This window comes from Canis aureus, chromosome 17 (genome assembly GCF_053574225.1).
Source record: "Canis aureus isolate CA01 chromosome 17, VMU_Caureus_v.1.0, whole genome shotgun sequence".
NCBI classification, from domain to species: Eukaryota; Metazoa; Chordata; class Mammalia; order Carnivora; family Canidae; genus Canis; species Canis aureus.
The window spans coordinates 60,600,276-60,622,806 of record NC_135627.1 but is presented as its reverse complement, the minus strand read 5'-3'; the positions used below and the strand labels follow the sequence as shown (position 1 = coordinate 60,622,806).

The following is a 22,531-nucleotide window of genomic DNA, read 5'->3' as shown; positions in this document are numbered from 1 at the left end:
TTTCGAAAGCGAAAGGTTCCGACGCACGGGGCAAGCGGACCAACGTGACACGGTACACGCGCTGTCAGACCTGGTAATCTGACCCCTCATCAAACATTCAGCGGGGCCATTTGATCCCTTCCTTGTCTCAGCTCCCCCGTCGCCCCCTGCCTCCGGGCTCTGTCCTCCACTCCACCCACCTGGCCAAGGGGAGCAGCTGACTCGGGGTCCCTGTCACAGCGGGGGGCGGGGGGTACTCAGCCACGGGGATGTGTAGATGCGGGTTGAGCATCCACGTAGTCTGCTCTGACCCGGGACACTACGGGCCGTGCGGCCGCGGCGTGGGGGAGCAGGGGAGCTGGTGCCTGCAGGCCAAGCGAGGGTGTGGCACAGTAAGGCCCCCACGTCCACCGCTGGGCAAGAGCAGGGGTCAGGTGCGCGCCTGGCCTCGGGCTAGAGGGGACGTGGTGCCGGGTCAGGTGCTGCTCAAAGCAGTGGGCGGCTGGGGACAGCTCCCCCAGGGGAGCCCCATGACCAGGCGGCGGGCTGCACTCGGGGTGCCTGGCCCCGCCTCTGACACCACCAGCCCTGAGGGAGAGAGGCCCGGGGCCGAGCATGTGCCAGGACCAGAGTGCGGCCACCGACACCGGAAGCTGCAAAGTAGTAGCAGTAATAATATTTCTATATTATTAATTGTATTGCTTTACATTGATTGACGCTTTGGCCCCACAGCAACTATGCTCTGCTCCGTCCCTGGTGGCTCATTGAACCATGACAACGGCTCCACACTCTGGGAAGGAGGCGCTGTGTCCTTGTGCAGATGGGAACACGAGCGCTCAGTGTCATAGCTCTCGCAGGGGGCCAACCTGAGGCCCAAACCCAATTCGAAAGAAGCCCGTGCTGGCGCCCTTTCCTGCCACCGGCCCTGCCCCCTGGGCGGCCGCTCCAGCAGCACCCACCAGGCCGTCGTGGGGCACACGGAAGCCCCCACAGCCTCCCTGGCACGTCCACGCAGCCCGGCATTGGCATTGCTGTGGAGCGAAGCCCCTGCATCCCCTGCACCCCCTGCACCCCCTGCAACCCCTGCACCCTCTGCACCCCCTGCACCCTCTGCACCCCCTGCACCTTCTGCATCCCCTGCACCCCCTGCACCCTCTGCACCCCCTGCACCTTCTGCATCCCCTGCACCCCCTGCACCCTCTGCACCCCCTGCACCCCTGCACCCTCTGCACCCCCTGTACTCTCTGCACCCCCTGCACCCTCTGCACCCTCTGCCGCCACCCTGGGATGCTGCCCTTGGAGTCTGAGAACCTCGGGAGCACAGCAAGGTGTGATACACGAGGTCACCCTGTGCGGGCAAAACCACTAACACTTTCTGTCTCTCAAGAAAACCAAACGAAACCAAACGGAAACGCATCAGAAATAGGCCAGGCTGGTGCACACTCAGGGAAGCCGCGTGGCTCCCGGGGCCTCTGGCTTCCCTCCAACACCTGCCCCAGCCTGAGCCAAAGCCGGTGCCCGCGGGGGAGTGGGGGGCCCGGGGCAGTGAGCTCCGAGGGGCTGCGTGGGCAACGGAAGGCAAGGGGTCCACCGTGGGCCTGGGGAGAATCCGGAGGGCCCCCAGCTCCTCACGACCCCCAGGGGTGCTCTGGGAAAGGCGGTTAGTGTCCGGCTGCGCGCAGTCTAGGAAATCAACGTGTGAGCAGAAGAAAGCGCCTGCCCCGAGCAGAGGACCCCCTCAGCCAACAAGGCTTTTGCGCAGAAAGCTGTGGGCTGGATATCTGAACCCGCGGCCCCACAATGCGCTGCTATCGGGTGACGGCGGAGGGCTCCCGTTACCGCGGAGCGCGCAGGCGGCTTATCGGGGATCTGGGCGCCTCCTGCCGAGGCGCTGGCCGCGACCTGCCCGCCTCCCGCGGGGCTGGACTTACCCGAGCCACGCGGGGGCTTTGGCTCCCTGCTGTTCTTGCCGAGCGGGAGCTCATCCCGGGCCGGGGCGCAGGGCCGGGGCGCAGGGCCAGGGCGCAGGAGCACGGTGCAGGGCCGGGGTGCAGGGCTGGGGTGCAGGGCGGGGGCGCAGGGCTGGGGTGCAGGACTGGGGCGTAGGAGCACGGTGCAGGGCTGGGGCGCAGGACCAGAGCGCAGGAGCAGGGCTCAGGGCCTGGGCGCAGGACCGGGGCATAGGACCAGGGCGTAGGAGCAGGGCGCAGGGCCGGGGCACCGGAAAAGGGCGCAGGGCCAGGGCCGGGGCTAGGGCGCAGGAGCAGGGCGCAGGGCCGGGGCCGGAATCAGGGTGCAGGAGCGGGGCGCAGGACTAGAGCTGGGGTCAGGGCGCAGGAGTGGGGCGCGGGGCCGGGGCGGGAGCGTGGAGGTCCACGGAGACATCGCGCCCCCGGGAGACCCGGTGCAGACGCGGGGCATGAGCAGGAAAGGACGCGGCTGAGCTGGGACAGCGCTGTGGGGCGAGCCACCCCCGGCGGCCCGATGGGGGCGCGCGGCCTTGCTCGGTGACCCCGGGCCTGGCGCAGCCCCCGCCGCCCGGACCGCCCGCGGCGTCCCCATGAGCGATGCGCAGGTGGCCCGGCCGCCGGGGATCCGCGGCGCCCCGGGGGGTGGGGGGCGGGGGCCCTGCGACCCGGCCGCGGCGCCCCCCGCGGGATGGCGAGGACAGCGGCCGGGCCCGGAGCGGGCGCTCGGGAGGCTGCACGCCGTGTTCCACGCGGGCCCGCGGGGGCGGGCGGGGGCGCAGCAGACCCGGCAGGACCAGGACGGCCCCGCCGACGCCGCCGAGAGCCGCGCGGACCGGGCGTGGGTGGCCTCGCGCCCCCAGGACTGCCTGCGCTACCTGCAGGAGCTGCTGGCCCTCCGCAGGCAGTACCTCCGCCGCCTGCAGCCGCCGCGGCCCGCCCCCGCCCCCGCCCCCGCCCCCGGGGACGCCAAGGTGAGCGCTGCGCGGAGGGGCGGGCGGGGCGCGGCGGGGCCCCAGGAGCCCGGGTGTCCCCAGGCAGAGCCTGCAGGGCGGCGTGGGGGGGACCCCCGGGAACGGCGACATGGGCCGGCGACCCCCCCACGCCTGCTGCCCCCTCCCCGCCCCCCAGGGCGCCCGCTGGGGCTCCTCCCTGTCCCCCAGGACACCCACTCTCCCCCCCAGGACACCCACTGGCCCCCCCAGGACACCCACTGCCCCCCCAGGACACCCACTGGCCCCCCCCAGCCCCCCAGGACACCCACTGCCCCCCCAGGACACACTCTGGCCCCCCGCTCCCCCAGGACGCCCACCTCCTCTCCTCGCCCCCCAGGACACCCACAGGCCCCCCAGCAGCCCCAGCCGGTTACCTGCGGGGATGAGCGGGCAGGAGCGGGGGAGGGCGTCTGGGGGCAGCCGGGGAGCCCTTCGATGCCGCACTGCCATCGGGTGCCCAGGGGTGAGGTGCCCCTCACGGGGCAGGAGAAACCCCAGGAGAAGCCGCTTTAAAAACCCTGCATGTCCAGCTCTGGGGAGCCGGGCGAGGGGCCAGCCTGGCTGGGCGCCGGGTGTCCTGGGGTCGCGGTGCAGCGCCCGGGGAGCGGGGAGCTCAGGGGCCTGCGGGCAGCCTGCGGGGCTGCGGGCGCTCTGCAGAGGTGACGGGTCGCCGCCTGGCTCCTGCTTAGCTCCTCGGTTCACATCAGGGTTCTTTGAGCAGGTGATTAACGGGCAAGGGAGGCGGGAGACACTTCTGCATCAGGAAGGGCAGGCGGAGGGGGGCAGCTGTCCCCAGAGGCCCTCCAGGGCACTGGGTCACTCGGCCTTCATTCTTCAAGTTTTTATTTATTTATTTATTTATTTTTGAATGTTTGGGGTTTGAGGCTGTTTGAAGATCCCGGGTCATGTCCCTGATGACTGCGCAGTGACGTGTCTCCCAAGTCCGGCTTCGCAGATGTGCCGCGGGCGTGGGATGCCTCACTAGGCTGCTCTCGCGTCTCCGGCCTCGCCTCCCCCGTGGTGTCAACCCTCAGTATTGCAGCCCAGGCGGGGCGGTGTGAAGACCCACCCTAACCCCGCAAGGTGTCAGTGTCCGGGTCCCTGTGCTTGGGTCCCAGAGCCGATCCCGTGATGAGCGAGCTGCGGGTCTGTGGGCCAGCCACCCGCCTTCAGGGTCACCTCCCATGACAGAGGGGCTGCGGTGGGTCCTGGACTCTCTTCTCACTTGAATATCCTGGGGCTCTTGGCTCTGGTTAGAGTCCCTCCAGGCAGTGCATTTTCTTGGGAAAAAAAAAAAATGCAGTTCTGTCTTTATGAAGCCTCGCTCCCTTCCTCCCCGCGCTGTTTGGAGATACAGGGAAGGCTTCGGCACAGAACCAGCAGCTCGGGCCCTGGGAAATGCCTGTCCGGCATCCGTGCAACGTGCGGATTTCCTCCGGGGAGGCCTCCCACCACGATGCAACCAGAAAACAGTTTTAAAACGGCTTTGAAGTCAGACCAAAATCTGAATTTCAGTTGTTTTTTTTTTTTTAAGCTTTTATTTATTCATGAGAGACACAGAGAGGCCAAGACACAGGCAGAGGGAGAAGCAGGCTCCATGTGAGGAGCCCGATGTGGGACTCGTTCCCAGGACCCCGGGGTCACAGCCTGAGCTGGAGGCAGATGCTCCACCACTGAGCCCCCCAGACGTCCCTGAATTTTAGTTCTGTGTCTACCAGCTGGGCACCTTTGCCAGGTCGAGTTGGCCTCTCTGGGCCTCCGTTTCCGTAGCAGACAAGTGGAAATAAGAGTAGGCGTGGGGAGGACAAGGGAGCCCCTCTCTGTGTGTCTCTCATGAATAAATAAAATCTCAAGGAAACAAAGAACCAACGAATGAACTGCATGCTGGGTGTGCCTGAGAAATAGCAGGTGCCGTCCCGTGGCTGGCAAGGTGGTGACCGGGGCAGGGGGCCGGAGAGCTCCTTTCTTCTGGAATGTGGTCACCTCCTGCATTGGTAGGAAACACCTGCTGATGCTCAGGTGTAGGGCGAATAGATTAGGGCGATTCCAGGTGTAGTCAGGCTGCTTGCAGGTGTCAGAGTGGCCCCCTAGTGGGACATGGCTGGTGTCTCCAAGCAGGGGAACCTGGGACACATACACGGAGAGCACGAGGGGAGGTCCGGAGCTGGGAGTGGGGGGCCTGGACACGTCGTCCCCCGGTGACACATGTCCCCAGAGAGAGCACGGCCCTGACAGGGTCCTGGCCTCCAGCCCGAGACAGTAGGTCTCAGCCGCGCTAAGCTGCCCGGCGCTGGCACGTCACGCGGCGGCCCCCACCCGTGAGCACAGCCCCCCGGACCACTCGGCAGTTCTCGTCCCCACATTCGCCTAAACGCACATCCGTCCTGGCGTTGGTCTCACATGAGCTCGCGTGTCCCCTCTGCTGGGCGCAGTGACCCGGGTTAGCGGGGTGAAGCTGGGACAGCACCTGTGTCACTCTTGGACCCCCAGAGCACAGCAGCGCTCCTTGGTCGCGTGTGAACGGACGCTTTACGGGTCCAGGTCCGGTCTCGCGTGCACAGACCACGGAAGGGCCGGCCGGCCCCGGGGAGCGGAGCACGGTGCGCCGGGCACCGTCGGGCCCGCAGGCCTCCTCTCCCGCCCCGCGGATAGCAGCGCCCAGCCGGCCCCACCTTACGCCCCCCTCTGCCTCTTTTCTGGAAAGATACGGCTTTAGACTGTTCTGCTTAAAACGCTCAGTAAGAAATGCCTGTCCGAGCTTGCCCTGCTTTGCTCCGTGCGGCCGAACGGAGATCCCGCGGAACGCGCGTGTGCCTGGCCTCTGTGTGGTACTCTGAGGTCTTTTTTTTTTTCCTCAAAATACTCTCTTCTATTTTTGTGGTTGTTTTTCACGTTGGTGAAGACACGCTAAGCTTACTTCACAAGCCACCGAAGGGGCACGATGGAGAGTCTCCACAGCCTGCAGTGGGGCGGTCGGCGGGGCCTGTTGGGAGGTTAGCGACGTCCAAGGCACTGTCCGCCAGGGTCGGTGGCTCTCATCCCCGTGGAGATAAGACCACCTGGCCCGGCACCATGTGGACGGTCCCGGGACTCCAGGATCGCGCCCTGGGCCAAAGGCAGGCGCTAAACCTCCGAGCCACCCAGGGATCCCCGTTACTCTTATGGGTCCTGACGTCCCGAGCAGCCTGGGTTCCCGACGTCTGCCAGGACGAGCTGGCTGCATCGGCGCCACATCCCTGCACCTGGCCCACCCCCATCCTGGCTGAAGAAACGCATCTGCTACAGTGGATTCAAAAGAACCAGTGAAATTCTGGCGACTGCCTGCCAAAAGCGACCAATTTCGACTTAAGGTGGTTTTATTCCGGCAGTGGTTTGTTTCCAGAATCCATTTTCTACTAAGGCCCTCCAATTCCAATCCTGCTTCGTCGAATAGGACCACGTCGGCAGCAGATGGAAGGTTCTCTCTCCTTTACGGCGGGAGGCCCCGAATCCAGTTCATCTGAGAGGGTTCCAGTGGCCCAGCTGTCCTGCGCACGTGTGATTCCGAAGGGAGAGGAGACACACTCTGGATCTGCCTCTGCACGTCCGGAGTCACTTTCCAGGTCAGCGGGGCAGACCTGGCGCAAGCACGGCCGTAGTACACCGCAGGATTCCCGGAGCACGGTCATCGGGGCGCCTCTGCCGCTCGGCCTCCGTCCGGCTTGCAGGGCCGAAGGGCAGCACTAATTCAATATGAGCCGCGAAGGACATTCTCTTCTGCTTGGCGCAGCTCTCCACAAGATGACAAGGCGCGTGTCCCCGCAGCCCCTCGGTCAGGCCGCAGGCCGGCGAGTCCCTGCCCCCCTCCGTCCTCCAGGCACGTGCTGTGTGCTCAGCCTAGAAATTAGATTTCCTCGTCCCCTTTCCTCCCCACCGCGCCCCACTCCCCCGGCAGGCTTCCTGTCTGACTGGCAGGGAAAGCATTTCCCCAGGAAGCCGCTTCCCACGTCCACGGTCCGAGAACGTGGATTCCCACCCGTCCTTGTCTGCCCCCGTCTCAGCACTTAGCACCCTGCACTCTCATCGTCGTTTCATTCGCTGGTTCTGCCACGTCAGCTCGCTGAGGGGGGCACCGCGTCTTATTCTCCAGCTCCAGCCTCTTGCAGGGCTCCAGGCATGTAGCAGACATCCCCTAAACCAATAACCCGAGAAACTCCAACTGTGGTTTAAGAATCCTTAAGAAGAAAACGTACAAAGTTGGGTGGGAGAGCTAGAAGAGTAGCAAATCTGTTGTTTTTCACGGAGTGGAAAATGATCTTTTATTTTTAGTGGAGCGGAACATAGTTTGAGTATATTCCTATGGAATGTATCCTAATAATTAAAATATCCGGTGTGTAATGATGAGTCAGAGTTCATCCTCAAAAGGACATTTTGGGCAACCCTTAAAAAAAATGTCGGATGATAAAACTATATTTGTTCACTAGATGAAGTTTATAAAGCACACAGAAGTATAAGACATAAAATAAAAATCACTTAGAATCCTACCAGGCAGAAATAATCACTATAAAACATTTAGGTATATTCTCTTTCAATCATTTATTTCCTGTATATTTGCATATATGGGTACTAGGGCCATCAGCTAAAACAAAGGAGGCTTATTTAAATTTGACTTTAAGGGGAGGGACGCCTGGGAGGCTCCGGGGTTGAGCATCTGCCTTCAGCCCAGGGCGTGACCCCTGGGTCCTGGGATAGAGTCCGGCCTCGGGCTCCCTGCATGGAGCCTGCTTCTCCCTCTGCCTGGGTCTCTGCCTCTCTCTGTGTGTCTCTCATGAATAAATAAAATCTAATAAATAAATAAATAAATAAATAAATAAATAAATAAATAAATAAATTTATTTGACTTTAAAATAAGTGATGGATTTTTTTAGTATCATTATGTCCATGCAATATTTGGCACATATTTATACTAAAACATTATTCATTATTTATCTGAAATTGAAATTTACTGCCGTCCCATATTTTTATTTGCTAAATTAAACAGCACTAATGTATGTGTATGTATGAATTTACTAAATCTGGTTTACACCAAATAACTTTTTTATGACCTCTTTTCAGTTAATGTATTTTGTGTATTCTTTCCCGCCTCATTAACTACTTTTTGAAAAGTAAAGTTTTAATGGCAAAAAATGTAACAATCCACATTCTTTAAACAATTGGGGAGAATTACAAGTAAATACATCCTACTCTATAAGGCGTGTTTTAGTGATTCCTAAAAGTGTGACTAATGGGGCTTGGTTTAAAGACCATTCATTTTTAAAGATTCTTCTACACTTTGCTTCCCAGAAACATTTGATAATTTACACTTTCATCAACAGTGAGTTAGAAAGCACTTCTGGTTGCATTTTATTAGCACCTAGTATTGCATTAATTTAGGAAGTTCGCTGATGAAATAAATTGCATTATTTTATGTCCTAAAGTACATACTTTGATTATTGCTTGAGCAAAGAATGACTGTTTTATCTTATCAAACCAATGTATACTTCTTATTTAATTGATTGCCCATTCATGTCTTCTATGTTTTTCTTTTAGCTCTATTAAAAATTTCTTATTACTATGGACTCATACTAAGGATATGAGCACACTGTCGGCCACGTGTGCTAAAAATATTTTCTCCAAGTTATTATGTGTGTTTTCATTTTATTTGGCATTTTCTGGTCTATAAGCACTACTGATTTTTGTGTAGTCAAGGACATCCATTCTTGTCTTTGCTCTTCCTTCCATTGCTCTCCTGCTTAGAAAGTCCTTCTACGTCTCAAGTTCAGCTGTGTGATTGCCATTCCTCCCCCCCCCCTTTTTTTGATAGTTCCATTTTTAAAAACCCAACTCTTTTTATCTATCAGCAATGTATTTTGACATGAAGTGGAAAGTGAGAATCCAACTTGGATTTTCACCAAACAGCAAAGTTGACAAATTCATCCCCTCTTCCACTGGATTGTGATGTTCCCACCTATCGCACGTGTAGGTTTTATACTATGGCTCAAGGATATCAGTTTAATTTAATCAGGCTTCTAAGCGATAAATGTGAGTATATTTTTTCCACGTGGTGTTTCGTTAAAGTGGAACGACCACTTAGCTATTTATTCATTCATTCATTCATTCATTCATTCATGAGAGAAATGGAGAGAGAGAGAGGAGAGAGGCAGAGACACAGGCAGAGGGAGAAGCAGGCTCCATGCAGGGAGCTCGATGTGGGACTCGATCCCGGGTCTCCAGGATCACGCCCTGGGCTGAAGGCGGCGCTAAACCGCTGAGCCACCCAGGCTGCCCCTACTTGTCCATGAAGATGACATGGAAGGTGAAGAGCCACCAGGTGTTGGCAGAACAAATAGTGGCCTTAAGATTAAAAAGCAGGGAGAGGAAAGACTAAGCCTATCAACCTCTGAGTCTAATCCCTAAGACCAAAGACGGAAGACGCGTGGCTTTGCTGCCAAAATGACCGTAGTGTTTGGTTGTGGGAGGTAATGCCAGAGTCGAGTTATGCTACAGTCTGTGGCAGACTTCTTCCTTCTTTTCATCTCTTTGGACTCAGTTTCTCGGCTGTCTTGTCTACTTCACCGATTTTTTTCTTCAGGTCAGGCAAATGTGCCATTTAGCTTAGATTTTGTTGGCATTTTGTGTGTAGGTATATGCTTGTAAGTAGTTAGATTTCAGTGGTTATAACTTTTTCCAAATTGCTTGTTTCTCATAGATTCAGTTCTTGTTTCATAAACTGTTGTTCTTTCTTCACAAACCCCCACTCAGTTATGGGGACATTTAGGTTCTTAGGTGTTGTGATATAAAAGGGATAAGGCAAGTATTACTTTGGGCTTGGTCTTAAATACCCACTCCATGGATGGTGGAAGGTAGAGAAGACGTGTTAGAGCTTTTAAGCTCTGTCCATGTTAGAGCTTTTAGGGTTTGTCCGTGTTAGAGCTTTTAGGGTTTGTCCTCAAAAGCTCGCTTGCTTATTTATTTATTTATTTATTTATTTATTTATTTATTTATTTATTGTGATATTAATTTCCTTGTGGATAAATCTGAGCCGTTTTGCATTTAATTTCACCCAGCTGAATGATCCAAGGGAAAATGATCTCTCCAATCCAGACTAGCTCCAAAATTTCCTATAAGAGAGTATTATCGGTTCTGCATAAAAATAAGGAGTATAGAATTCTTAACATTTGCCAGGTTAAATCCTAAAGGATACATTAGCTGTGCAGGCTGGCTGGGAATATAAACGTTGGGCAATGGCATCTGTGTGGCATATATTCATGCACTCAGTGGCAATGACCTCTCCGTGCCAGGCACTGAAATGGGTGCCCAGCGTCCGTAGGTGGAAAGACAGGGGATGTGCCCTGACGCAGGCCACGGGCAAGCTGCCATCCTCAGCGTCCCTGTGGGAACCATACTGCTGTGTCGAGGCTCCTGGGCAGAGACACGGGTAGAATTTGAATCAGAATCACAGGAGTCGTGTGAATCCCACGACATATCTCACATGGGCAGTGGCTGGTGGTGAGGGTGTCTCACAGGCCTAGCAAAAGAAACCCTCTCCATTTAACAATGTTTTCAAGTAGTACGAAATGCATCCATTTCACCAAGATCTTGTATGTATATCTAGATGTCATCATTTTATTTCCCAACATTCCAGCCTGTAATTTATCTTTTTAATACCATCCTCCTTTGAAAATGCCCACATACGGCACAAACACATAGATCAATGGAACAGAAGAGAGACTCCAGAAATAAACCCATGGTTATAAGGTCAAGTGTATCTAAGACAAAAGGGGCAAGAATATACAACGGGGAAAAGACAGTCTCTTCCACAAACGGTGTTGGGAAAACTGGACACTTCCATGTAAAAGAAAGAAATGGGACCACTTTATAACATCATACACAACAATGAACTCAACATGAATTAGAGACCTAAATGTGAGACCTGAAACCATAAAACTCCTAGAAGAGAACACAGCCAGTGATTTCTCTGACATTGGCTGAAGCAACCATTTTTCTAGTTAGAGCTCTTCAGGCAGAGGAAATAAAAGTAAAACTATTGGGACTACATCGAAATAAAAAGCCTTCTTTACATAGGAAGGAAACCATCAACAAAATAAAAAGAACCTACTGAATGAGAGAAGATATTTACAGATTTATATATCTGATAAAGGGCTAATATCCAAAATGTGTAAAGAGCTCAGACAATTCAATACCATAAACAAACAAACAAACAATCCAATTAAAAAATGGGCAGAGGACCTCAACAGACATATTTCCAGAGAAGGCATCCAGATGGCCAACAGACACATGAAAAATGCTCAACGTCCCTCATCATCGGGGAGACGCAAATCAAAACGACAACGAGCTATTGTTTTATACCTATTAGAACTGCTAGAATAAAAAAAAAAAAAGAGAGAGAGAGAAACAACAAACGTTGCCCATGATATAGAGAAAAAAGAAACTCTTGTGCACTGTTGGTGGAAATACAAATCAGTGCAGCTGCCATGGAAAACAGTATGGAAGTTCTTCAAAAAATTAAAAACGGGGAAGTACTATTTGGCTCAATAATTCCTCTACAGGGCATTTACCCAAAGAACACAGACCACTAATTTGGAAAGATACATGCATCCTGATGGCAATTGCTGCATTATCTACAATAGCCACTGGTGGAAGGAGCCCAAGTGTCCATCAATGGATAAATAGATAAGGAGGATGTGATGTGTGCATGGGGGCACACACACACACACACACATACACACAGGAATATTACACAGTCACAAAAATATTGTGTCTGAGACAACATGGGTAGACTTAGAAGGTAAAACTGGAATAAGTCAGACTGAGAAAGACAGACAGGATTCCGCTCGTAAGTAGAATCAAAAAAGAAACAAAAACAAATGAATAAACAGAAAGCAGAACCAGACCTATAAATACAGAGAACAAACTGATGGTTTCCAAAAGGGAGGGGTGGGGAGTTGGGCAAAATGAGTGGAGGGCAGTGGGAGAGACAGGCACGGACTAAGGAATACGGTCAGTGACACGCAGTGGTGATGTGATGGCACAGAGGGCAGGTCCACTTGCGCGGTGAGCACGACACAACGTATAGACTTGTCAAATTGCTGCATTGTGCGCTGGAAACTAATGAAACACGGTGTGGTCAACTACACTCCAGTAAATCAAAAACCAAATAAAAATGCTCGCGTAAAATAAAAATGACTCTACCCCTGGTCGGAACGGCCCGAGTTACTGCATATTGTCCCTTCTTTTCCTCCCTGAGTTCTCGAACTCCCTAAATGCCTTGGAGAGCTTCTTATGGGCTCTCACGTCGATTCTGGGCCTCTCGTCGAGGGTTCTCCATGCAGGTCTCACGGAGGTCCACTATGCCCATCCCCAGAGACCGCCCATTAGGGGTCGTGAGGACAGTGGTGGCGGATGAGATCATCCAGGAAGACACAGAGCCTGGAGCCTGATTAGCCATTCAGTAGACTTAAAAAAAAAAAAAAAAACCTATATTTTATTATTCCTTATACTTTGCAAACACTCATACTAATGTTTCTTCAATTTATTCCATGACTTGAGCCCAAATGCGGTCACTCGAGGTACTGACCGCTCTTTCAGAGCATTTCCAGTCCATGTAGTCCTCTTTCCTGCTGTGAGCACCCCACTGCCTACCGAAGGCGCTGCACGGTCACCTACCTGGGTGTTTAGCAGCCGGGAAGGAGGCCAAGGAAAGGCTAAGTCTTTGCCCAAAGGCCAGTAACGGTTTCTGAGCAAGAAAGGGGTTGATTTTACAATCCCTTTGTCTCTCCTTGCGGTGATTGGAAGTCCACTGACCGACAGCAGTTGTGGCCATCGGCGGAGCGTCCGCCGTCCTTGCTCAGGGCACCTATTCCAAGTGCCCTCTTAAACTCTGCGAATTTGGCACTTCACGTCCATTTGCGTTCGGCAGCGCTTCGTTTCTTTGGTGGTTGTGGCTTTGGTAGCCGTGCGGGGGTGCCCAGAGGCTGGCTCAGCCCGCTCTCTCCTGCCCTTCACTTCTAGCGGAGAGCAACCCCGCGGAAATACTCCCAGTTCAGCGCGGACGTGGCCGAGGCCATGGCCTTCTTTGATTCCATCATTGCAGAGCTGGACACGGAGAAGCGGCCGTGGGCGGCTGAGGCAGATGCCCCGAATGAGGACGTGGACTGCGAAGGTGAGTGCTCGCCACGGCGGCGGGAAGGGAGCGGCTGTGGGTCTGGGGGGCTGTGGAATCCCACCCTTGAGCGCGGGGGAGCTGGCCCAGGCCTTGCTCTTGACCTGGGGCCCCTGGCCTTAGTTGGCCCTGTGGCCACCACCTGGCCACCCCAACACTCGCGGCCCTACTGGGACAGCAGCCTCCCTGTGGCGCCCCGGCCAAAGCCGAGACAAGACCGTAGGTAGTTAGGGGAAGCGGTGAGGGGGTAGCCGGCGCTCTACGGGTGTAAGGACAGGTCTGAATCTTGCAAGATGACTTCCCAGGGAGCTGCCACCCAGCAGTGTGAGTATGACTCCGCACTGCAACGCAGCTCCCGTGGTGTCACATTACGTGTATTTTATTTAAGAAAGAAAGAAGGAAAGAAAAGAGAAAGGAACAGAAGAACTGTGTTGAGAACTCTGGCTCCTGAGTCGACCTGAGCCAGCGGCACCCTGCCCGCCCTGGCCGTGGGCCCCTGCGCCTAGCACCCCTGCAGGGGGCGGGCGCCAACCCGGGTCCCCAGGGAGGGCAGGCGGGAGCCTTTCCTCGGCCAGTCAGGGGCACCAGCTCTCTCCTGGGAGCCCGTCACCTGACTGCCCGTTTCTGCCGCCTGGGACCCGCCGTCCTTGGTGGCAGCGGCGGCAACTTTACCGGGGCCTGCGGGCTCCTGCTACCGACGGGCCGGCTTGTGGTGCCGGTACTGGGTGATCCTCGAGCGCTCCACCCCAGGCCCAGAAGATTAAATCCGCGTGGTCTGTAGTTGCTGTGGCCCCACAGCCCACAGCCGTGAATCCAGGTTCCCGTTGGCTTGTGGACTGTCGCAGAGTCCTCCCGCGGCCGGGCCCTCTGCACCCGGGGACTCCGCTCACCCTCCTCCCCACTGCAGCCCTCGGGCCCTGAGGGCCGGCCCTCGCCCCGGGAGTCGGGCCCGGGAAGCCCAGGACGTTGGCAGGAGAACAGCAGAATCCGCCGAGGAGGCGAGAGACGGGATGTCTTTGCTCTTTGTCACCTGCTCTTGTCACTTAACAATTAGTGCATCACGGGCGTCTTTCCAGGCCGCTGAATGTAGATCTGTGCCCTTATTTATAAGGAACATGTAACCGTCCCGTGTATGTCTACACTGTAAATCCAGGGTCAGACCCGCGCCCCGCTCGCCCTGACGCGGTGTCCCCCCCACCCCGGGGGCGCCGGCTTCTCTCTTCCAGTGGCCACCAGCTCCCGGGAGCACGGCTTGCACTGCAACTGGATCCTGCGGGCCCCGCGCCGGCACTCGGAGGACATGGCCGTGCATGCGGTGCACACGGTGGACGGCCAGCTGCGGAGGGCCGCCGAGTGCAGGACCATTGGCACCCAGAGGCGACTCGAGAGGCACCCCATTTACCTGCCCAAGGCCGTGGAAGGGGCATTCAACACCCTGAAATTTAAGCCCAAAGCCTGCAAAAAAGAGTAAGTGCTTGCACCGTTCATCCCTCCCCTGCAAGGCCAGCCCCCGGGCCAGCCCCCATGGGGACACTGCCTTGGCCTCTACGCGGCCCCACATTGGGGAGTGTCTGATTGAAACAGTGAATCAGCTGGAGGGGGCAGTGCTCAGGGGCTGAGCGTCTGCCTTCAGCCCAGGGCCGGACCCCAGGGTCCCTGGTTCGAGTCCCACTTCGAGCTCCCTGCAGGGAGCCTGCCTCTCTCTCTGCCTGTGTCTCTGCCTCTCTCTCTGTTCTGCTCAGGAATAAATAAATAAAATCTTAAAAAAAAAAAAAAAGAAATAGTAAATCAGAGCACCCGTCCTCTCTGCAGCCAGCCAAGCCTCACTAGGGCCTCTGCCTCATTCGTCCCTTCCATCCTGGGGAGCCCCAGACAGATCCTCTTCAACTTCTCAGGAGAAGACATGGAGTGGGACGCCGAGCTCTTTGCACTGGAGCCCCTGACGTCTCCAGGGGAGGACTACCCCGAGCCCGAGAACCCCAGGGGGCAGTGGCTGCTGCGAGAGAAACTCTGGGAGCGAACAGTGCCCTGACTGGCTCGGGGCTGCCCAGCCCGACTCAGGCTGCGTCCCAGGGAAGGCGGCTGCAGGTGTTTGGGCAGCACCAGGTGTTTGGAGGCGGTAACCCTGCAGCCCATGAACCTGTGGGCACGGCCCGCTGGGGTGCAGCTAGTGCCAAACACGCCGGGGGGCTCCCAGGGCACCCGCCTCGGGGGGACCTTGGAGGACCCCGGAGCCAGGCTTTCCCAGCGCAGTGGGTTAGCAGGTAGGTACGGCCGGGCTGCCGTCGCAGCGGCAGGAGTGGAAGGCCTGGCCTACCCTGGGGCCTGTCTTGGGCCTCTGCATCCGTCCAGGCGGCCGCTAACTCGGTTAGCAGGGCAGGAGGGGCCCACCCGGACCTCCGGGCCACAGCTGCCGTCCCACGGGGCTCACAAGCACTCGGGCCACAGCAGAGGGGGCTTCCCTTCGCGCAGGACGCCGGGGACACGGCCACGGTGTTCACTGAGGGTTACACGGAGGGTGGGCCCAGGGCCCCGGCTGGGACCCCACCGTCCCCCCAGCTCACACCCAGCTCCGCTTCCTACACGAGGGTGCTCCCCCCGCCCCGCATGCTGGGGTTGCCCTGGACTGGCAGCAACTGTGATTTCGGGAAGCCCTCCAGCAGAAGCACACCTGCTGTACACTCTTGGCCCTTCCCGCGTGCTTCTGCGTTTCCCCTTCTCGGGTTTGAGAGGCACTGGCTTGGAGGGACCTGCATCTGGCTCATTCGTACTTCTGGTGTCGCCTAAGGAAGAGTGAAGTCACAGGGCCCAGGGTGGGGGGAGGGTGCATGCTCCCGGCTGCAGGGTGCCCCTCGCCACACACACACACACGCAGGCAGACAGGCCGGGCCAGGGACCCACCTGCAGCCCGGGCTCGGGGTGGGATCCCGGGTCCTGCGACGTCTCCGTGTCTCTGCCTCTGTCTCTGTGTCTCTCCTGAATAAGTAAATAAGACCTTAAAACAACAACAGCAACAACAGACCCCCTACCCAGGATGCCCTGGGCTGCGGTTGGCCTGAGAACGGAGCGGAGCTTTCCTCCTGCCAGGCTCACGTCAGGTTATTCTTACTGTTTATTTTTTTTTTAAACTAAGGACTTTTTATTTACGTGAACCTGACTATCGGAATCTAAGTGTTTACGAACTCCAACCAGGAGGAAAAAAATTGCTGATAATTACGTGGCATTCTTCAAAATTCTCTATCCACACATTTCAGACAAAAATACAGTAGAAACGTTCTGATGCTTGTCTTTATTATTATTATTATTATTTTTGTCTGTGAGTGCCAATGTCAGTGTTTGGGAGGTTTCTTTCATTTTGTGGCTTATCCTAAACCCATGGCAGCCGGAAGCTCCACGGAAAAACAAACGTTTGGGGGATCCGTTGTATTACCTGCGATAGAGGACGGCCAGCCAACACGGCCGCGAACCTTCCTTTTCCCCAAATGTGGCCTCGCGTGGAAGCCCCGGAACGGAGATTCTCTGCTGAGGGTCAGCTCAGGACGCGGGTCTCCTCGCCTGCCTCTTCCCGGCCCTGATGTCATGTGGCGAAGACTCTGCGCGCGATCCGCTTGCACAGACAAGAAGAAGATAAACAGGACACAGAGGATGTTTGGAGTCTACGTTTCTTCTTTTCTTTTCTTTTCTTTTTTTTTAAAGCATTTATTGCTCATGAGACCTGAAACTGCTTGTCTCTCTGGCTTCACGTTTTGTGTATTTTTACCTTTAATGAGACTATACGCAGACCGGCCCCCAAAGCTCCACGATTGAGAAACGGGAGGCTGGCTCTTCTTGGGGATGATCTTAGGGATTTGAAGCCGGTGATAAACCCCGGGGCCCGGGCTTTGTCTGGGGAATCCTGAGGTGGTGTCTACTGAGGTCTTGAGATCAATGAAATTCGAGACAATAAAGTTCAATTCAGCACAACGAGCTGTTGGACTGCTCCTTTTCCCCGGGAGTGACCCTTCAGGCGGTGGCCCCGGAGGCCCCGGGGTAGCGGCTCCAGCTGCTCAGGATTGTCCTGGTTTTCGATTCAGGGACGTCTACCTGTCCCCACACAGGACATCCAGATGGCGGGGGTGGGGTGGGGGTGAGCCCCTGCTTTCCGGCTCGGCCGCAGACAGCCGTGGGCCCGGGGAGGGCGGGTGGGGGTGTGCACGTGGCCAAGGCCGAGGCCCTGCTGCCAGGCCAGGCCCCACGGCCTCCGGGTCCGGCGTCGGGACCGCCGTAGGGGGGCTGGAGGTGCGGGCAGGTGGGCTCCGCTGGCGGGAGGGGCGCCCCGGCCTCCCCAGCTCCCAGCACCCGGGGTCTCGGCCCGTCCTGCCGCCCGTGTCCAGGGCCCCGTTCCCGCTGGGCGGCCCCGAGCGTGTGCTCGCCCCAGCCCCCTGTCTGCAGCGCCCCTCCTGCCCACGAGCCGCTCGCCGCCGGCGCCTCCAAGCGGGGCTGCACCTGCCCGCTGCCCACGTGGGCCCGACCGCGCGGGCGTCTCCCAGCGTCTTGGGGCCCCGCGAAGGTGCAGGGCTGACGCGTCCGGCAGCCCCTCGACTCGGAGAGACGACCCGATGACTCGGATCGCCGGGTAGGGGAGCAGAGCTCTTCAGCCCCGTGGGACGCGGGAGGAGAGCGAGCCCGCGCGCATGTCCCTGCTGGCTCGGGGGATGTTCTGGTCAACCCACCTAGTGAGTCCTTAGTAAGCAACTGCTGTATACCGAGCGAATAATCCAAGGCACACTTTGCGCCCTTTGGTGGCTGGCGGCCCAACGAGGGGACACAGAGCAAACGGGTGGGCCGGTGCTTCCTCGAGCGCCTCTGGCTCAGCCAAGGCAGGGAGCCCGCCCGGGTCGGGGGCACGGGGAGCGGGCGGCAGAGGTGCTCTCCGAGAAGGCTTCCCACGCTGCTAGGGGGACGCCGACGGCCAGAAGCTACCGGGAAAGTCACACCAAGGCCGTGGCCAGCCCTCGACCCAAGGACAGCGTCTCTACCGAGAGGCCGTGGCGGGTCAGATGGACAGAGGGCAGAGCGCTCGGTCAGACAGGTCAAGGGCCAAGTGTCCTCCCCCTTGACGGAGAGTGAGCGGAGCCTCAGAAGACGTCCTCCGGCTGCGGGGGCGGGGCGGGGGGTGCCCCGGGGTCCCAGCAGCCCGAGCTCCCCGGGCCTCAGCAAGGGAGGCTCTCAGGTCCCAGCGCTGCCCTCGGCCTCCCCGTGGGCCCGTGGCTCGCACGCGTCCTCAGGTGGCTTCCGCTTCCCCCGCGCAGCTGCCATCACTCCTGGGCTGCCCGCACGTCCAGGGCCTCGTCAGCGCGTGGTCGGGGCAGGTCCCCTGGGGGGCAGGAGGGCTGTGGGGTGAGGGGCGGGGGTGGGCAGACACACTCCGTAGGGAAACTGAGGTAGCCATCCCGGTCAGCCTCCCAGGCCCCAGGGTGTGTCGAGGCCCGCCGGCCAGGCTCCTGGGGACGCTGCCCGCGCTTGTGTATCCACGCACTGGCCGTTTGACAGGTAGTGAGCTCCGACTCTGTCCCAGTCTGTGTCTGGGGACGTCGCATGAACACAGGCTCTCACGGAGCTGTCAGTGGCGGGAGGCACGGGACAGAATCAAGGGGCCACAGCAGTACACATGAGTCAGACTGTGGTTGAGGTCCATGAGGGAGGCCCAGGGCCTGTAGGGGCATCAGAGCCGGCTGGGGCAGGGTGGCTGGGGAGGGGTGGCTGGGGCAGGGGTGGCTGGGCAGGGGCAGCTGGGCGGGATGGCTGGGGAGGGGCAGCTGGGGAGAGGCGGCTGGGGAGGGGCAGCTGGGGAGGGGCGGCTGGGGAGGGGTGTTTGGTGCGGCCCTCTGAGCTCCCACTTAGCCACACTCAGAGGCTACCTCCGGGGAGAGGGCTTCTGGAGCACCCCGTCTCAACCGTCACTGCCCCAGCTCTCCCATGCATCAGCTGGTGCCCCGCGCCTACTGCGATCTAACACACGACTGTACACGCATATATACACTCGCCCACACTCGCTCAGCCACATTCACTTGTGCACGCTCGCCCCCGTTAGCTGCTGAGCCCCACAGGGCCCAAGGTTAGTCTGTTCTGCTCACACCCTGCGCCCTGGGTAGGAGCGGTGCCTACGCCAACAACCGCCTGTTGACCGAACGACTGCCAGGTTGCAGAAAGGAGTGCAGGGCCCGTGAGCTGAGATGTCCGGGGGAATCTGAGGCATCATGCGGAGGGTTGGGGGCTGCGCCGGAGGGACCGCGGCCTTGGAAGGACTTGAGAGACATCACTGATGTATTCAGGAGGTACCACGGAGCAGCCGGGTGTGCTCAGAACTCTTCCAGGCCCTGAGAGAAGAACCGCGAGACCAGGTCCCTGACATCGGAGCCCCTACCCTCGGTGGGGAGGGCTGTGCGGGCAGTAGCGACCATTGACCACCTGCACATATATTCAAATGTAATAACGTGTCAGGTTGTGATAAATGCCGTGAAGTAAAACAGAGAGTGGGAAGGGCGGGAGGTGGGGTTTTTAGTCGGAGAAAGCCCTGCAGAGGTGGTGATCCTTGAACAGAGCCCTGAGTGGAAAAGGAGTTAGGTGAGCCAGGGGGAAGGACTGGTCGGGCCAAGGGTAGGGTGAAGGCCCCAGGCAGGAAGGCCCCAGGGGACCTCGAGGACGCAGAAGGGAAGGTACTGGGGGGTCCGTGCAGGGGTCTGAGCAGGAGAGTCGCACAATTTGATTTAATTTTTAAAAGATGATTGTGGCTGCAGGGGGTGGTTTTGCCAAAGGGCTCAAAGGGCCCGCCTGGGGCTCCAGCGGGGTCATTCGCTGTGGGCCAGACAAGAGGCACCACGGGCTGCCTGGTGGGGAGGAGCGGGCTGCTGCCAGATGGTGGAGCTGGGGGAGACTCTGAAGCAGGACTTGCAGGTGTTTCGGCTCCAGGAACGAGGCACAGAGACGTGGGCGTCTAGCTCGGGCGCTGGTGACCACACGTACCCTTTATTCAGCTGAGCAACAGAGGGCTGCTTAGCAGGGCCTTTGGTGGGGAGGGATTTTGGGAGGGAAGTCAAAAGTTCTATTTTGTATGTGTTACCCTAGAGCTTTCTGTGGACTTCCAGGTGGGAACTGGGGCGTCTCCGTGTGGAGCTCGGGCGTGGCTGGATCTAGAAGTACAAGCCCAGGGGAGCTGCCACCACAGAGACAGAATCTGAAGTCGTGGAGAGATGCAGTCACTAGGACACCGTGTGGAGACCTGCAAGGGCAGGGAGGCAGAGAGGAGCAGGCCTGGGTGCCCCGGCATTGAGGGGCTCAGAAGAGGAGCCCGTGTGGTGCGAGGAAGAGCATCTAATGAGCTGAAGAAAACGCTCCAGGTTTGGGGGGGACACAGCGCAGAGAGCAGAGGGGGGCTGTGTGGGGTCAGCAGGGCACGCAGCAGAGCCACGTAAGAAAGACAGTCTTGACTTTGATTCAAGATGGTATCGTCTACGTCCAGAGAGCTCAAGGAGCCTACTCCCCAAACCCAGGCCCCGAGATTCCTTCTGGCTGTTTCTAAGACTCGAGCGCTCCTGAGGGGCGTGGTGCGTAACAGACCCAGGCTGTAAGGGTCCCGCAGGCCGCGTGGCCAGGCTGCCCGTTCCCGGGGTGGAGGTGGGGCTGGGTGGGGGCAGGTGCTCACGCCTCCTCAGCCAACGAGCAACCACCTGCTCTCACCTGCTGGCCCCCTGCGGACCCTGCAGCCCCCCGGGGTGTGGATGCGCCCTGGGCACTTAGGCTCCCTGGGCCTCATTTTTCTCAAACGTGAAGAGGGCCGCTCACCCTGGTCCTAACCTGCGGTGTCATGGTGAGGAATAAACGAGGGCCATCTGGTAAGGAGCCCGGCGGACAGAGGTTGTTACCTGTGGCCATAATAAAGGATGATGACTTGCCATCACTCACAAGAGCCAAAAATATCGCCACGCACCTTGAAAACAGCTGTAAAAGAGAAGCCCGGAAACTTTCCCGCCGTGATAAGAGGTAGCACAGCCGCGTGGAGCAACTCTTTGGAAGAAGACAGCACTGAAGCAACGTAAGGTAAAGGATGTGCTCGTCTCCGGTGTTGCTTGGCCTCTGTGCCTAATCAGTAGAGGCAGTCCCTGGGCTCCCCCCACCCCCGCCCCCGGAAATCAGAGCCCTGTATTACGCCGAGGGGAACTGCCACACGGGGAAGATGGATGACATTTTTGCAATTAACCTAGACCTTGGGAACCAGTCCCAGAGGGAGGACTCACACCTGAGGCCAGTGTTTTGAGCTGTGCTCTTCCACGGGGTCTGGACCTGCGGGCGGGCGGCTTCCCTTCCAGCGGAGCAGTGAACGCAGAGGCCGTTGGCATGAGGTCATTTGGCCACACGGTGGCACTTCACGCCTGATAATTCTGTTGGTCCTCTTCCTCCCGAAGGCTCGAATTTCAAAAAGAGAGAAAGAAGCTCCCCTCTTAGAATGACCTGGATATCATTGCCAGAAAGCACGAGGCTGCTGGGGAGGCTGGGAGTGAACTGGGTTCAACGAGGAACAGCTTCAGCTCTTGCTGACTTTTTCCCTCAGCTCTGAGGGGAAGGCTCTGCTCTGAAATAGAAAAAGGCCCAGAGTCCCACATTCAGAACCCAGTTTTCCTAGTTTTTTTTTCACAACATTGCACCAACTCCAGATCCAAAGTAAAATGTCGCCCACCAGTGTAGTGTGGCAGATGAAGGAAAGTGGACCTCCATGGACCTGAGTCTGACTTTCTTGGAAAAGAGATTTTTCCAAAGATATCAGGCTTCAGCTTCTTGTAGAAAAAAGAAAGAGATAATTGCCCACCATTTTAATCTTTTTCTTCCAGGCTAGAGAGACCTGGGACTGAGTTTGAATACTAGCTCTTATACTAACTAATTTTAGAGCCTCGAGGAATCTACTTAACTTCTCTGTACCTCAATATTGTCATCTTTAGAGGAAGTTAATGATAACAGAGCCTACTTTATAGGATTGTGGTAAGGATGAAATAACATTAGCTGGAACCAAATGAAATTGCTGTCATTCAAGTCTTTGGCTCAAAAGAACAGTTTCACGCAGTTCATTCTACAGTGCTTCGGGCCAGGCGCACAGTGAAACTTGGTTTCAAGTTGGTGGAAGTGAGCTATTATTATCACACCTAGCAATAAGAGTACAACAAGCACTCACTGTGAACATTTAGAAAATACACCAAGACAAATGCAAATGGAAACACAGCATACACGTACTTGTGGGATGCAGCAAAAGCAGTACTAAGAGGGAAGTTCATAGCAATAAACACCTACATCAGGTAGCAAGAAAGATCTCAGGTAAATAACATAATGCTATGCCATAAGGACTTAGAAAAAGAAGA

The 22,531-nt window shown here is 57.1% G+C and overlaps 1 protein-coding gene across 1 annotated transcript; it reads left to right on the top strand.

The window, feature by feature from the left end:
- Positions 1–1,779: 1,779 nt before the first annotated feature.
- On the top strand, positions 1,780–17,105 carry C17H13orf42 (chromosome 17 C13orf42 homolog). The gene is made up of 6 exons (XM_077855866.1): positions 1,780–2,014; positions 2,508–2,920; positions 3,279–3,404; positions 12,992–13,142; positions 14,369–14,609; positions 15,000–17,105. The coding sequence occupies exons 1-6, from the start codon at positions 1,780–1,782 to the stop codon at positions 15,172–15,174; spliced, it is 1,341 nt and encodes a 446-aa protein (XP_077711992.1). The 3' UTR covers positions 15,175–17,105.
- Positions 17,106–22,531: the final 5,426 nt, after the last annotated feature.